At 37.7% G+C, this 16,747-nt stretch overlaps 2 protein-coding genes across 3 annotated transcripts in view; one reads left to right on the top strand and one right to left on the bottom strand.

Moving 5' to 3' along the window:
- Nucleotides 1–2,804: 2,804 nt before the first annotated feature.
- The window catches only part of LOC117830438 (ankyrin repeat and fibronectin type-III domain-containing protein 1), a 223,704-nt gene continuing 209,761 nt past the window's right edge, over nucleotides 2,805–16,747 (top strand). For both annotated transcript variants that reach the window (XM_034708559.1, XM_034708558.1), the window contains exons 1-2: nucleotides 2,805–3,258; nucleotides 16,349–16,444. In XM_034708559.1, the coding sequence (XP_034564450.1) occupies nucleotides 16,428–16,444 (17 nt within the window). In that variant the 5' untranslated portion in view covers nucleotides 2,805–3,258; nucleotides 16,349–16,427. The remainder of the gene's footprint in view (nucleotides 3,259–16,348; nucleotides 16,445–16,747) is intronic.
- LOC117830504 lies at nucleotides 4,947–7,222 on the bottom strand. The gene is given in 4 exon segments (XM_034708646.1): nucleotides 4,947–5,184; nucleotides 5,186–5,352; nucleotides 5,354–6,053; nucleotides 7,200–7,222. Coding segments are annotated over 4 exon segments (1,128 nt in total).

Below are 16,747 nucleotides of genomic sequence, written 5' to 3'. Positions count from 1 at the left end.
CGTTTTAGAGGGGGTCCCAGACAGACAATGACAAATAGAAAACAGTACGATACAAAATATACAACCAAAAATTAATCCTTCAAAAGAGAAAAAACAAACAAACAAACAAACAAAAAACAACAACAACCCACGAACAGTCAGGCAATAAACCAACTTGTAAACAACAACAACAACAACAACAACAACAACAACAACAACAAAAACAACAACAACAACAACAACAACAGGGGTTGGTACAACTTTAAACAAGGTACAATCAACAAGGGAAGAATAGAATACAATTCAATAAACTAAAGGAGCATTGGTGAAACACAAAGAAAATTGTATAACAATAGTTGTCCTAAAAATAAATGAATAAATAAGTAAAGGAAGTAGAGGAACAGTGAGGGCTTTACTGAAAACATAAACAGTTTGTTTTGAAATGGGAAAACAGAGAATTTTTAAATAAGGGAAAAGAAGATATAGAACGAATATTTAAAGGTAAATTATTCCAGTCGGAAGGGGCCTGAAACATAAAAGCTTTTTTACCAACTTCCTTGGCTGCAAATGTTACTGTCAAAATAAGGTGATCAGAACTTCTTAATGAAAAACCTGAGGTGAGGTTATATGTTATATGTTGTTTAAACTCAAAACTTCATAAATAAAGTTTTTTTTTAAAAAAAGGTGAAGCCCTGATTTCAACCATAGATAGGCTTATCAACAATTTGGTGTGCTGGGACTAAAGGAGAGGAGAAAAAATGATTGATTTCAAAGGAAGCAATCAATGTAGATGCTGGTCTGTAGACCCAAAGCTCTGATGTGCTTAATATTTATGTTCAGTATTCACTTCTATTTCATTTTTTAAATCAACAAGTGTTTCTGTTTTTTGGGCAAAAGGGGTAGCCTGACGTCTTTGTGACATTTCACTGCTCTGTGTCACAGAATCAGCCGTTCCACTGTCAATATAGACATAGTATATCATATGCAGGTTCATCATCATTACTACAAATTCTGTCACTCCAAAGGTTGCTGGTTCTGTTAATGTTGCAACATCATTACCACTTCCAGTGTGTCTGATACTACTGTCTGTATGTCTGCTGCTCGGCCTGTCTGTCGGCCTGTCACCTTGTTCTAGCAGAATAACAAAAAGGGCACATTAAGTTACATATTTGTAATTTTCTTTAACTTACTTTACATTTACTTTACTATGTTCACTTAAATGTCTTACACTGGAAGCAAAGTTGGAGGCTATTTATAGCCTTTTACAATATGGATTTGAGTCAGAGAAGGGCTTCTTTAACAAATGGATGCTGCAATTACATCTTTAGAAAAAATCTTAATGTAAGTCCAAATGTGTCTCCTATATTCTCAAGGATTGTATCAAAAAGTATGTTTAGCAACATATTGTGCTTTGTGCCAGAGGTGTCCAGACTTTTTTGACTGGAGTGGCGCAACTCAGGCAAATATGACATAGGTAAAGGGTGGCCAGGGTAATTCCATTTCCACTAACAAAAACATGCATTTAACTGACTGATCAAATGTTTCAGATCCCCCAGATCCACAGCTAAACAGATTCTTGTGCTGATTTGAAGCTAACACATATGGTTGTGGAAAGTTCATAACTTTTGCTGGCTGCTCCTTATTTATTTGCTGGCTGCTCCTTCTCCACTCTGCTAATTTGTCAACAGAGCTATCAGTCAATCATCTTTTTAAAATCAAATTACCAATTAAAACTAAACATTCCTTTTTGTATAAGCCAATTATCCTACTTAATTGTTGTCATTGTTCCCAAGGGAGACTTTATGTATTTAAGAGCACATTTCCAGGAAACCAGGGTGAGGTTGGATTTACTTAATACCCTATAGGAAAGAATTTTCTGTACTTAACTTTTTTTGTTCATATTATTTGACTCATGTAACAATGAAGACTAAGAGCACACAAACCAGCTGTCATAGGGTAACATTTACTGAAAATGTAGTTTTACCAGGTTTTGTTTACTTCATGTAGCCTGATGGTCTCATATTTCTTAAAAGCCATGAGGGAAATTTAAATTTCAGCAGGACAAAAGAGTAGCATGTGAAACTTCTGGTGAGTCTGGATTATCGTTAATGCTGGTGTCACCCGGATTGTTTGAACCAAGGAAGTTCAAAGGATTAGGCTTGGGTATCAACATGCTTGGTACAGTTGGATAATGAGATAGCTTGGCAAAATCTAAAAACCAATTATTGTCTTATTAAGATAATTGTACAGTGTGCAATCAATCATCGGAATAAACTTAGACTGTGTTTGCACCAATGGAGAAAATACAATGCTTTAGATAACAATGAGATAATAAAAAATTTAAAAACACATAGTTGGGTCCTTTATTAGGCGAAGGTAAAAACATAAAAAGTATACTTTAGTTTAGTTTATTTATTATTCATCATGTCATTCACCATATGGACTTACAAGACACTACAAAAAACAGAACAAAATTGGAGCAACAACATAAGAAGAAAAAGAAAAAGAAGAGAGCAGTTACATTACTGGACATGATAATTTTGATATTTCACTACTCAAGACACACTTTTATTGTAAGGTTTTTATTTTCTAAATGTATCTTAATTTTTAACGTTTTACCTCTCATTTGCTTTTATTGTGTTTTTATTGTTCTTGTGCAGCACTTTGTTACTTGTATCGAAAAGTGCTATACAAATAAAGGTATTATTATTTTTATTATTATGTCAAGCAATGACATTGTGGTACACTTCAGACATTTGACAGTGACAACAACATCAGACATAAAGTGTGCTCCAACGCTGCTGCATTTCACAAACTGAGCAAACTAGAACACATTGTGTGTAAACAGGTACTGAAGTCTATCTTCATCAGGCATGCAAAACAAATCATATAGTCTTAAATCTCATTGTAGAACCTTGGGAAACAGTTTTCTATCGTTTGAGACACACAGACTATAAATCTCGTGGATTAAAGTGATTTATCTTCATGGCTGAGTGAGTGAGGCGGAGCAAAGCATCCTTTGATAGAAGCAGGCAGAAGAGTTGGGAATGAGCCGGGGCGGAGAAAGTTACCGCTGGACGGTTTCTCACATGTCGTGTGGTGCTTGTGTTGTCTCTGTCTGTAGTTTACAGATTTGTGTTTTTTAAAGGACGATGGCGACGTAATTGTGTGTATCTTTTAAGCAAAGAGACAAAAAGTTAAGGAACTACTTTGTGTTTGCTAACCTCGACACGGTACTGGACGGGACAGACAGGGAAGCGAGATTTCTTCTTTTGAAAGGTATGTGAGTGAATGCATCACAGTACACTACTTTTTTCTCACTTAGAAGCACGTGCACTTGTTACAGAGCGAAATGAGAAAGTTCAGTCAGTGGTAACTTTTATTCCGTGTGTTTTTAAAGCTGACTTGTCTTAGAGTTAGCACACTTCGCTCAACACTTGTATTGTTTTCGGTGGCTAGTGTCGGTGCGTACACACTGTTGTCATGACAATGCTAGGGAAACCCAGCGCGAGGCACGTTGGGAGACAAAAGACACCAGCTTCAGTGTTGAGCGTGCTCTTAAGTCTTTCTCAACAACTCCACTCAGAGTTTACCTAAAGTATTAAACAACTCCACAAATAGTGTTCTGGTATTCTCTTCTGCTCTGCTGCGTGAATATTTCAAAGACAGGCAGCTTTATTGTCACTGTATCCTGTGTGTTGAGCCGGTCCTAACCGACTTGTTGCCCTAGGCAAGATTTTAACTGGTGCCCCTTGTGTTATAACCAGTGGTGGACAAAGTACACAGCTTCATTACTTAAGTCAGAGCATAGATACTCCAGGTCAAATATTACTCCAATACAAGTGAAAGTTGTTCAGTCAAATTATTACTTGAGTTAAAGTACAGGAGTACTTGCTTTTAAAAATACTTATTCAAAGTACTTTTAAAAATATCTCAAAGCGTTGTATTTTCAAAATACATAAATGCAGACAAGAATGCAGAGGAGTACATTCTGTTACATTCTGTTTATTTAGACACCATTACTTGAAATCTCCAAGAACTATACCATGTAATAAAAATAGAAACGAAGTTACTCCAAGCTCAGACAACTTAGTTTGAAACGTTCATCTGGAATTAAACAAATGTTACGTAGCTCAACACGCTTTCTCAGGTTGGACTGTGAATGTTTGTATGTTGGGCAGAGTGGGAAACAGGGAGAACATTTCAAATGATACGTATCATTCTTCATTTCAAAAACCTCTAACACGGGCTGAAGATATGGCCATGGGTGCTCAGGTGGAGAATTATAGCCATCATTACCACCTCTAAATGAACTGCCTGATCTGGGTGAAGTTTGCTCTGTGTTTGCTCTACTTTCATCCGTGGAGATGCATGATATACAGGTACAACTAAACCACTGAGACAAACAGAACTACACAAACGGGTCAGTGACAAATAAGGGTTGGTATGATGTCCAAATCAAAAATATGCTTTTAACTTGTTAAAACAACTTCTTAGATGTTTGTTTGAATGTATAGTTTGCATTTCTGTTGGTGTCATAGTTTTTTATATGACATTTCTACCATTTTTAACCAATTAAAGAATCACAGTCCCAATAAAATGTCAAATGGTGTAACCACAAAAGTATGACAAATATGAAATAATTCACCCTCATAGCAGTGTACAAGTGTACTGGTACAAATAAGTGATTTGTTATGAAATATCATCTCAAAGTATATTTAAAATATTTTATTACTAAACTTAGATAATATGAGTTTTGTGGCACTGAGCAAGTTGGTATGTCTTAGACATTAATGTTTTCTCTCTATTCTTGGGTCAGTTGGTTTAAAATTATTTTAAATTTAATTTTTACAGTGTAGTAGAGAGCTAAAATCATATGCACAGTCACTTTTTTGCACAATATCAGATTTTTATTGGTTACATTGGTTACACCAATTGACATTTATCGGTTACACCAACTGACCATACTATCTGTATGAGAACGACAAGCAACTGACACATGACATTGAATGAAAAGTCATGGAGTAAAATGATTTTGGTATTTTAATGAATGTGAACACACTAATAGATTTTTCTTTCATTAACACTAATCTTAACAATCCAAAGCTTGATCCGTAAGGCAACTGGACTCTTCTGTGTTGGGCCATGCGTCTGTGGAGAGGTTTAGTTTCACCAATGTACCGTTCCCTGCCATCTTCGTTACACTATGGCATAAACTATATTACTCCTTTTGTGCTGTGGTGTTTTGTCCTTGGGATGAACCAGTTTCTGTCTCAATGTGTTGGATGGCTTGAAATGAACAGGGATGTTGTGTTTGTTGAAGATCCTCCGGAGTTTCTCTGAGACCCCAGATAGGTATGGAATAACAATGCTTTCGTCATTTGTTGCTGTTCTCCTCCCTGTTGGAAATCCACTTTTTGGAGGTCTTGATGAAGGCCAAGTTGGGGTAACCGCAGGTTTTAAGTGCTTCCTTGATGTGCAGTTGTTCCTTCTTTGTTCCCTCCATTCTTGTGGGTACCTTCTGAGCCCTATGGTGAAGGGTTCTTATTACCCCTAGCTTGTGTTCCAGAGGATGATGTGAGTTGAAGAGCAGGTACTGGTCTGTGTGGGTGGGTTTCCTGTAAACTTCGATGTTGAGGCTTCTGTCCTCTTCAATTTGCACTGCACAGTTCAAAAAGGCAAGACTGTTACCTCTGACATCTTCCCTTGTGAACTTGATGTTATCTACTGAGTTAAGATGAGTTGTAAAACCTTCTACTTCATCAGAGCAGATTTTGACCCAGGTGTCGTCAACGTATCTGAACCAGCGGCTGGGGGTGTTTCCTATGGAAGAGGAGAGTGCCTTGTTCTCTACCTCTTCCATGTAGAGATTGGCCACTATGGAAGACACGGGGGAGCCCATGGCACAGCCATACTTTTGCCTGTAGAAGTCTCCGTTGAAGGTGAAGTAGGTGGTGTTGAGGCACAGTTCCAAAATGTCACAAATGTGGTCCGGTGTGAGAGCCCTTCTTTCCTGGATGGAGAGGTTGGAAGGAGGTGCCTTGGCACTAGAGAGGGCAGCTGAAACCTTGAGCCTGAGTTACCGCAAAGTTGAGACCTTTGAGTTGTTGTGGCTGCGTCATTGTCTCTGTACGGTCACTGCAATGCATCAGCTGCAGTCTCTCATTGAGCAGTTGGTTTTGAGCTTTCTGGAGGATTTGTTTGGCCTTGTGTCCTTTCACTGTTGATCTAACCCGTAAACTGCTAGGGATGATCCTTTGCTGTCTGCATCTCAGGTTGAATCGAACGTGGTTCCTGTAGTCTGCTAATTTCTAGGCTGTCTTTTCGTGCTCTCGCGCCCGCAGGAGGGTATCTTTGCCAAAATGCGAAGCTGCATGTCTGTGAAGGTTCTCAGTCATCCAGGTCATGGTAATCCAAAGCTTGATCCGTAAGGCAACTGGACTGGTAGAAATTCTTGAAGACGTTTCACCTCTCCTCCAAAAAGCTTCTTCAGTTCTGACCAGATTGGGGAAGAGCTCGAAAATATAAGCCTCTAACAGTCATGGGTGTGAGAAGAGGAGAGAGTTTGTTGTTTGCATACACAAGTTTCCACCCGAATACTGCTTGCTTATGTGCATTAGCCTATAGAAATGTGGAATTAAAAACAGATTTCACTGTTTCACTGTTTTACATTATAGAATTATCAATTTAATAATAACAGCAATCATTTTATAATTATCATTATTAATAATAATAATAATAAAAATAATAATAATAATAATAATAATAAAAAACAAGTAGGACTATTGTCCATAAATTGATCAAATTAGTCTGGAGGTAGTGGTGTATATATAATGTCAAGTGGTGTAACCCGGTTACACCACTTGACATTTCAAATTGAAATCAAACTTTGCAGGCATTATTGTGGACAACTAGCTAAACACTTGACCTTGGGTTGAACATTTAAAACTATTTTTCATATTCATTTAAATATTTTATGATCATTTATGTTTATCAACATTTTCCTGAGGTCATACCATTTGACATGTGTTCTAGACATACCTGACCATGACCTGAAAATGCTCTATTTTGTCAAATTTTAGAGAGAGTTACTAGCCTTGACATGTAGCAGTTGTGTTCTTCAGGGGTCCCTCTGTTTGACATCACATCCTGTCACATGATCTTCTGCCTCAAATTTTTCAAAATGGCTCCAAAAAGGGTGGTTACACCAGTTGACATACCAGAAGTTTGACTTGGCAGACATGATTCCCCATGTTAATGGAAATATTCAGAACTGCCATGTTCCTCTATTATTATTTGGTATTAAAAAATACTTGTTTAAGATTATGCCAATGTATTTCAGAGGCTGTTTAGAACATCATAACACATTTTTTCAACAACTTATACTCTTGGTGCTCTATTTTTATGGTTACACCATTTAGACAATTTTGCCATCATTCTCTCAATATTATCTCAAAACTGAATAAAATCAGGCATTTCAAGATAGGGGCCTAAAGAAAAAGATATTTTAAAGTAAATTATAACTTTATTTTGAAATTTTCACATTTTTAAAGTTATTTAAACCTCAGGGACAGAAAAAAATGAGCGGCACGTCTTTCACCCATACACAGTTTACTGTCTTAGGGATCAGATTTCAGAAAAGAGAAGGAAATTCATGAGCTGACTTCAAAGCAAAAGTAGTGAGTAACTAGAGCATTGATGGAAATGTATTGGAGTAAAAAGTACAATAATTGTCTTCTGAATGTAGTGGAGTAAAAGTAATAAGTTCCCCCAAAAAATAAGTACAGATACTCAAAACATTTACTTAAGTAAATTTACTCTGCTACTGTCCCCCACTGGTGATGACTGAAAAGGCAGAAGCAAAATGCTTATTTAAGCATAGCCTACATTTTCTATCTAATTAAGCTAACAGCTTCCAAAGTGTAAGGAAAACTACAACAACAAAACAAGAACATGTAAATCAGAAACACTTAAAGACTTTGAAAACTGCTTTGCAGGCCATTATTTTTAAAACCAAAAATGAATCACACGCTTTTGAATTATTTACTGGCATCATTCTGCAATTTAACCCCAAATTAAATTAGATAAAACAATATTGTTTTTCCTATTGTCTTCAAATCTTTTCTTCATTAGCATTTGCCTATACTGCCTATGCCACGGGCCATCCCTGCCTGTGTGAGTGGAAAGAAGAGCACTTTAAGGGGGTTAGAAGGATATGTGCAAACTGTTGGACTAAGGTGTGTCCTGTGTTTATATGAGACAAATTGTGACCCTGCTAGCCAGGAAAGGGATGCTTTTAGTCGGCTCTTTGCTGTTTTACAGCCAACACACATGTGGAAATGACCGGCTTCCACAATAGAGAGTGAATAACACAATTGTCTTAGGGGAAAAGGAAAAAGATGTGTGTGTAGGTGGGTCGATGAGTGGGGGAGCAAAGCTTGCGCCAGAGTCGGGACAAAAAAATGTGTCGTTGTGATTTTGTGTGAGCATGTGTGAAGCTGACAGGAAGGTGGGATCAGGGTCACTTTGCATGGTCATGGACTCATGTGAGGACATGAGGGGGCGAAAGGGTAGAGGGGAAGTAGGGGGGTTATTTATGTCACTAGTGCTACAGATGTGACTACTCATCAAAACACATCAAATCAGGCAGCTGCTAGCTTGAGTGCGGCAAATGTCAAGTAGGATAAGCTCTCCCCTCTGGTGATGACTCATGATTATAGTCTACCTGTTCACAATCCTATGCACGGGAAGTGTTCACAACTCCAGATGCTAAAATATGACAGTCTCATGGACCAGTGCCATACTTTTTATCAAGTGCAATGCGAGCAAAATACACTGACGTCACCATTCTCTGTTGCTCATGAAACAATAGGTGGCCAAAATACATGGAAGGTTAACCACATGAAAGCAAGTAGCATCAATAATTTTTAGCCTTCAAATAAAGGGGTATCAAAATTGCCTTAATCCAGGCTTAACTCTCTAAGAAACTGCTTCTTCTGATTACACTAACAGTCCAAAAATACATAGTTTACCATGGAGTAAAATTCTACAATTCTACAATTTCATTTAGCAGATGCTTTGTCCAAAGTGACGTACAACACAAGCAAGAATTTAGACTGGAGGGAACAACCTTAGTGAGTGCGACAAAGTGCTGCTTTTTGCATATTAACCGTTTACTTAATCATTTACTTATCTCGAATACTGTCTGCACCTTAATATCATTTGCACTGTTATCTATTTTCATTTTCATTTTTAAACCTGCACTGTGTACATAGGCTGTTTTTATATAACTGTACTTTATTATATTTTATTGCATTTTATATTTAAATTTTAGATATTTAAAAGCAGGAAGAGAGAAACATCATCTTGTTTTTCCTGTATGTCTCGTGTATACAGTGAAAATTGACAATAAAAACCATTGCATCTTGAATCTTGAAGTGCTTCAAGTTGATTGGCCACAGGTTCTGCCATCTAGTGCCAGAAGAAGTGCCAGGTTTAAAACATTTTTTTTTAAAGATAATGTAGCCACAGCTAATCACAACAAATAATTAAAGTTAACAATATCGTTCAACATTCAACAGCCTTCAATATTCAGTGCTAAATATTCAATAAGAGCTGGGTTTTAGACCTTCTGATTCATTCTACCCCTGAGGAAAAAGAGGAGAAGGGTAAGGTTAAGTGTTTAAGTGTTCCCTGAACAGTTGAGTCTTCAGACATCTCTTAAAAGTAGAAAGGGACTCTGCAGATCGTAAGGAGTTAGGTAATTCATTCCACCAGTTGAGGAGAAGAGTCTAGATAGAAATTTAGAGCCATGCTGGGCTGGGAGCACCGGGCGTCTTTCACAGGCAGAGCATAGTGGTTGAGAGGGAGTGTAGACCTGGATGAGGGATTCCAGGTAGGCAGGAGCAGTTTTTGTCACTGTTTTGGTGGCTAGAAAATACTGAAGGAAGAAAATAATAAAGATGTTGACGCTGGGTTTGTCACTGTATGAATATGAATTAAAAAGATGACGATCCCACGACTCTGAACATGTGGGAAATGTATTAAGTACAGATATTTATAATAAGAACATCTCAGTTGCAAATGGTTACAGTGATGATCAGTTCAGATTAAATACATAAGTGAAAGTATTTTCAGTTAAACCATGTAACAGTTGCACAAAATGATAGCTACAAATCTAGTGACAAAAATGCTTCCAGCATCTTGAATTATGTGTTTAAAGGTAATAAACATAGCAAGCAACATATAACTGCATTGATAATTTGTCCTGCCAGTGATCTATGTCAGCCCTTCGGATCTCCTTGTGTGTTGGGACATGCAGCTGCTTCTTCACAGTCTGGCTTCCACCCGCAGGGCCTCACAGCACATTGACAAATACACACGTACACACACACACACACACACACACACACACACGCACACACACACACATTCACACACTAATGCACATGGGGCAACAAGCCTACATCAAAGATACATCTGTTTCATATGCATGTTTGATGGGACAGGCAGGCAGCGGCTGGCCACCGCTCCGAGTTACAGCACGGATTAGTATGCATGACTAGGTGGAGGAGAAGTGGTGGAAGTGAAGGGTAGAGGAGGGTGGGTACAGTACAGATACATGAAGAGAGGAATGAAACATGAGGAATGTTTATAATATTGGTCTGTTATATAAGTCTGTTTTATAGATGACATTTGGGCCGTAGAGGCGTACAGAAACCAGGTGGCCATGGGAGAGAGATTTGCAAGTTTATAATGACTGAAGTAAATCCACCGCAGAGACTAAATCAACAAAAATCTGGGTAGAACTGCAGCAGATCATAAAACTGAGACATTAATGAGTTAATAACTCTTTCCTCAGTTGTGCAGTTTTCTGTTGTCCCTGCTGTTTGATGTACTGTCAGCTTTTTAGCTCTTAGCAGCTGGTAAGCCCTGTATGTCTTGTTGTCAGTCTTTTGCCCGAACTTTGCCTTTCTGTGGCAGTGTTACAGAAAGTCTGTTTCAATGACAAGGTTTAAACCAAGTCCAAGAACATTTAGAGAGTTGCTTAATGAACTTCAGTTTTTCTTTTGGTCTAATTTAAGAGACTTGGGTTGAGCTTAGTGTAGCTTTATTTTGTTTGTGACATCAGACATACTGTAATTCAGTCAATTCAGAAATAAGAGTTTATTACAGATAATGATTTTATTGTAAATGTTAGGGTAGGGAAACATAGGGAAATTGTAGATACCATACAAAACCACACCACATAAGAGATGGACATTTAAGATGCCACAAAACAAATCAAATCAAGTCCAGGTAAAAACCAAATTATATAACACCAAACCTATTCTGTAAGAATTTCCTGAAATGCACCCAAACAGACTCCCCCCTCTATGTATACTCTTTTTTTACTTCTCCCTCGCTCAATCTCTATTTTTCCTCTTCTTCTTTTAAATTGAGTTATAATTATTTATTTTTCTTCATCCCCTTTGGTCTTAGAGTTATTTTACTTATTGATTACTCTTATTATAATATATTGCCATAATACTACTCTTAATGATTGCTAATATTATTTATTATTTTCTTTTTTGTTCTCTTTTTTTTGGGGGTTCCTTTTTTCCCCCTCTCTTCTCTTCTGTCTTCTCTCTCTTCACAAGTGTATAAATATGTCCTTCCATCTTTTGTAATCGTTGTACTTGTTAGTGCGTCTGTATGGACTACATGTATATACACTAATTGGTGGATTAAAAAAAAAAAAGGGAGATGGACATTTAAAAAAATATATACTATCACTGGGACCCTTGACCTCATATTCGTTTATTATGTCAAAGAAGGTCAGGCTGCAGAATATTTTCATTATTATTGTTATTAATCTCACAGCCCTGCACTTGTGTTACCAGCGACTGACGCTATCACTCTGTTTTTTTCAACTGGGCGCTAGTAAAAATAATAGAAAAAATTTTTTTTTTAAGATGAGATAATAGTCATATAAACTATACAATATTTTATAATTTAATATTTCAATATTCAAAATCACAACCAATCCCTATACTACACGATAGGATATGATATGATGAAATACAATAAGATGAAATACAATACAATATGGTACGAAACAATACCATATGATACCATACCATAACATATTATAAAAAATGATATGATATGATACCATCTGATACAATAGGATAGTACCATATTAAATAATATGATATGGTACCATACAATGTTATATGATATGAATAGGGTTGCAGAATTCTGGGAATTTTCAAAGTTGGAAGCTTTCCATGGGAATTAACTGGAATTTATGGGAATTAACGGGAATAAATCAGGCATTTGATAAATTGAAGGTTGGCTCTTAATAGGGAATTTACATAAAGTTGGGGAAATATATTTTAACCAAATCCTGACTAAAACAAACAGATTTCATGCAAGTACAGTTAAATATCTATGCTATTCCTCAATCACATGCACATAGCACAGTGCTTACTGCAGTGCTATTGAGACCACACCCCCTACATGCACTGTGCATTCCTCCATCACATGCACAGATGAATTCTAGAATCCTGGACCACACTTTTGAGCCCAGAGCATAAGACTATTGAAGTCACACATTTGAGCCTGTGGACTACACAAAGTGAAGTAAGTTTCAATTATATTAGATGGTAATATACTTAACAAATTTGATGTATGGTACAAAACAAAATATTTATACTTGGATATGATACCTTTCCATTAAATCAATTATCAGTCAATTCCCATAATTCCCATGGAAAGTTTCCAATTTGGAATATTTCCCAAATTCCCCTGCTTAACTTCCCATGGAAATTTAACGGAAATGTTCCACTCCTTTGAAACCCTAGATGATACGACAAGATATCATACCATACCATACCATACCAAATGATTCGATACCATACCATATAATATTATACCATACATTATGGTATTGTAAAGTATGATATGATACCATTACGATACAATATAATACCCAGCATATTGCATCTGATAATGATAATATTTTGATACAGCGATTCTTTGATAATCAATAAATACAAGACAATTATATTATGATACATGTCGGTATCTGATTAACTGAAGCATACTAAAAGCCCCTAACAAAAGTCAGTCAGTCAGTCAGTCAGTCAGTCAGTCAGTCACTTAATCAATCAATCAATCAATCAATCAATCAATCAATCAATCAATCAATCAATCAACCAACCAATCAATCAATCAATCAATCAATCAATCTTCATTTGTATAGCACCAAATCACAGCAAATGTTATCTCAAGACGCTGAGATAACACAGTCTTATTGTTTTTATTCCCACAGCAAAGAGTTCAATGGTATGGTGAGTCAAATTAGAAGGAAACCTGTTCAGAGCACCATACATTGTTTATTGAGATATTGATATTGATAACTGGTGCCAGTGATATGGTCAACTGATCGCATGAGTCAGGACAACGATATATAGCTGTGCCAATGTTTTTTCTAAATCCTAGGTGAGAGGGGCACTCAGTTTTGCCCCTCTCAGAGTTTGATGAACTGATCAGCACAGTGCAGGGTCAGGTGTGCGTGTGCCTGATTGCCCCTGATCTGGAGCAGGTGGGGGAAGCTTATAAATACTCCTCAGCTCCACTTCCCTGTGCTGACTCAGTAGCTCTCCCTCTGAGTTAGTGAGTGCATCTCTCACATGTTCTCTGCATTGTGTTTGTTGTCAAAGCATCCCAAAACCTCTCAAAAATTTTGCCCCCACACTCTTGTTCCCATTGGAAGATTGTTCTCATTTACCGCAGTCTTTTTGGTTTTCATTGAAGGCATCTCTAGCAGCCCTTTTACTTTTGTTAAAGGGTTTTCTTGGGTCTCCTTCATTTTTTGGTTCCAGTCAGTTGCTCTGCAGCCGTGGTTTCGTTTCTCTATTATCATATTAACACCTTGTTTAGGTTTTGGTGTCTCTTTGTTTCAGGCTTCTTTATTTTGGTTTTCCCCTCCTCTGATCACTGGTTTTCCCCTCCTCTGATCACTGGTCATTCCTTTTTTGGATTACTTTAAGAAACCCTGTGGTCTGCACTTGCGTCCCACACACCCTCATCCTGACACTGGTATAAAAGTGATTAACCTAAAGTACCTTTAAATTGCAATTGTACAAAAGTTAGACCTCATGGAAATTCAATTCAAATCGATCAACAGAGAGTAAGCTTCTTCAAAGCTTAGATGGTAATCAGATAAAACACTATCAAATTAATTAAGCAATAGTTTCAACACAAGTCATGCATGTCTTGTAATGTGTTGAAAACAAGAGTTAAACCTATTAAATCCTTAGCCTCATTAGCATAATTTGAATGTCCTGCTCTGTTGTATCAATGTGTGCTCTTGATCAGCACAGAGCACGTCAAAGGAAATGTAGGAGCATGTAAAGGTAAGTTAATTAGCATTCCTTGACCTTGCAGCACAATGCAGCACACACTGTCAATATCCACTATCTCTAGCTAATGCCAGGATTTTCCTATCAACAGAGAGCAGGGATTGGCTGCGTGACAATTTTGCGATTTGGCACGGGGAGATCTGCGCAGCCCTGATTTAAATGGAGTTCACCTTCCAAAACATTCAGCACTTTTGGATCACAGGAGCATTGCCCGTCAGTTCCACAGTAGATGTTTCTGCTCTCACCAGATGTTCTGCTTAATTAGGATGCAGGCTCAGGGCGAGGGAAGTGTCACCACCTGTACACAGTTTACCCAGGTGTCGCAGCGCTGCATAACCGAGTCACTAGAATGAATAATAGTAATTACACTCATGGTGTGTTTCATTGAGAGCGAAATAGGTCAATATTATTGGTCTACTGAAAGGTTTGTGGGCAATGATTCTTTCTAATTTGTTGGGTGTGTTCTTGTGCTGAAGAATCTTAAATGCCCATTCTATGGAATACACTTAATGTGTGAAGAAGAAGAAGAATCCCACTAAAGAGAGTGCCTTTGTGTTAAATATATGCATGGCTGTTATTCTCTCAGCCCTCAGACAGTCATGGCTGTGCCAATATTCAGTACAACAGCACAACCCTGGGTGTGATATTGCCTTAATACAACAGTACAAACAGCATAATGAACAACAGTAGGCAACAACTGAATAATATAATTTGTTTATTTCATTTTTGCCATCTACACAGCTAGTTCCATGACTTCCACAGACCTGTACCAGTGACAAGCAAACACACATTTTTACACACCTGCTACTTTGTGTAATTCCAAAAATGACTGTAGACTTGCTGCTTTGAATTATGTACATTTTTTTCCAAGAGGCCACCTCTGGTCTCAAACTATGAAGCCCAATGCGGAAAGTGTTATAAACTGCAGTTCATCGAGAATCCGCTTGAGGCTGGCTGCAGAAAGACTGGAAACCACATAGACACCGATTCAAAAAAGACGATCTTTGCAGCATTAATAAACATGTTTACAGCCTGGTTCAAAGAACGGCTTGGCTCAACGTAGCTGATTTCTCTATCAGCACACACTGTAAAGGGGGTGAATTTTTTCCTAACACAACGGTTCAGAAGATATTAAGATTACGGGTTTTTGCCCAAATAAGGACATGACTGACCTGACTCCCGGACGGGAACACATAGCTGTTGGCTAGGAGGCTCAAACTCTGCCCCTTTACATCACACTTTGACTTGTTGAGTTCAACATTTCCAATATGGCTGCTGTCGGCGATTGGCTTCAAAACAGCGCTCAGAATCAGATGGGTGACGTCACGGATACTACGTCCATATTTTATACAGTCTATGATCAACACTCAAAGAGTACCTCTCGTCCAATCAAATTACTTGATCAGAAATAACTACACTAAAACATAATGATATGCTTTGAGGCGAATTTCAAATTTCAATCATCAGGGTTATTAGTGTATGTAAACAATAGGATATTTCAACATACACCTGTGGTGGTTGAATTGGATGTCTTGTGAAGATGATTTGACAAAAATGGCCAGACCACATTTATTTGCTTTTGCGCCTCTTGACATTCTTATGACGTTTACATAGAGGGACAAAATCCTGCTAAGTCATTATGAATGAGCCAGGGCTACCTCTGTTTCCATCATAAATCACTCAGTATGAAGACAACTTTGAAACTCAACACCTCAAGATGTGAGAGGCCCACAGAGGCCCTTAAAGAGACAGAGGGTGACGGATACAGAGAACAGACAAAGACTTGTTTCCAGAAACATCAATTACACCTCCTCTTATAAAATGTGTCGACTTTGAAGAATGAATGAAAGCTGGAATACCCCATCTGCTTTTTCATCAATTATCTTTTTGTTCCCCATATTAAGAGGTGTATGCTAACCCCTGCTAAGCTAACACATGTGTGTATCTGTGTTTGTTCCCAGGGGAAAGCCAGGAGTCACGCTGTAAGACAAGGACCAGAAACCCAAACCTGGAGTGCAGCTGGAGCCTCAGGGTCCTGGAATGGAGCAGCTTATAGAGTAAGTGAGATTATGTCTTTGTTTGTGTTACTTGACAGACAGTTTCACACAGTTTGTTAACATGTTTTATTGTGTTTACGATATGCACTTCCTGTCTCTATTTTGGGGGTTTCCTGGGACTGTTGTTGCCTGCAGGAGCAGTATTTCAGCCATAAAAACCAGCAGATTGCTGATTACTGGAGCCCTCTGGGTCTCTTGAATGCTGTAAAAATGACATGCAGAAACGTAGCAGTATTTCTAACTTCATACACTTCAGAACAAGGCCACTCATTTTTATGAATTTTGCCAAAAGAACCTTTTAAA

Source organism: Notolabrus celidotus, chromosome 18 (assembly GCF_009762535.1).
Source record: "Notolabrus celidotus isolate fNotCel1 chromosome 18, fNotCel1.pri, whole genome shotgun sequence".
Taxonomy (NCBI): Eukaryota; Metazoa; Chordata; class Actinopteri; order Labriformes; family Labridae; genus Notolabrus; species Notolabrus celidotus.
This window is presented reverse-complemented; position numbering and strand designations above follow the sequence as displayed.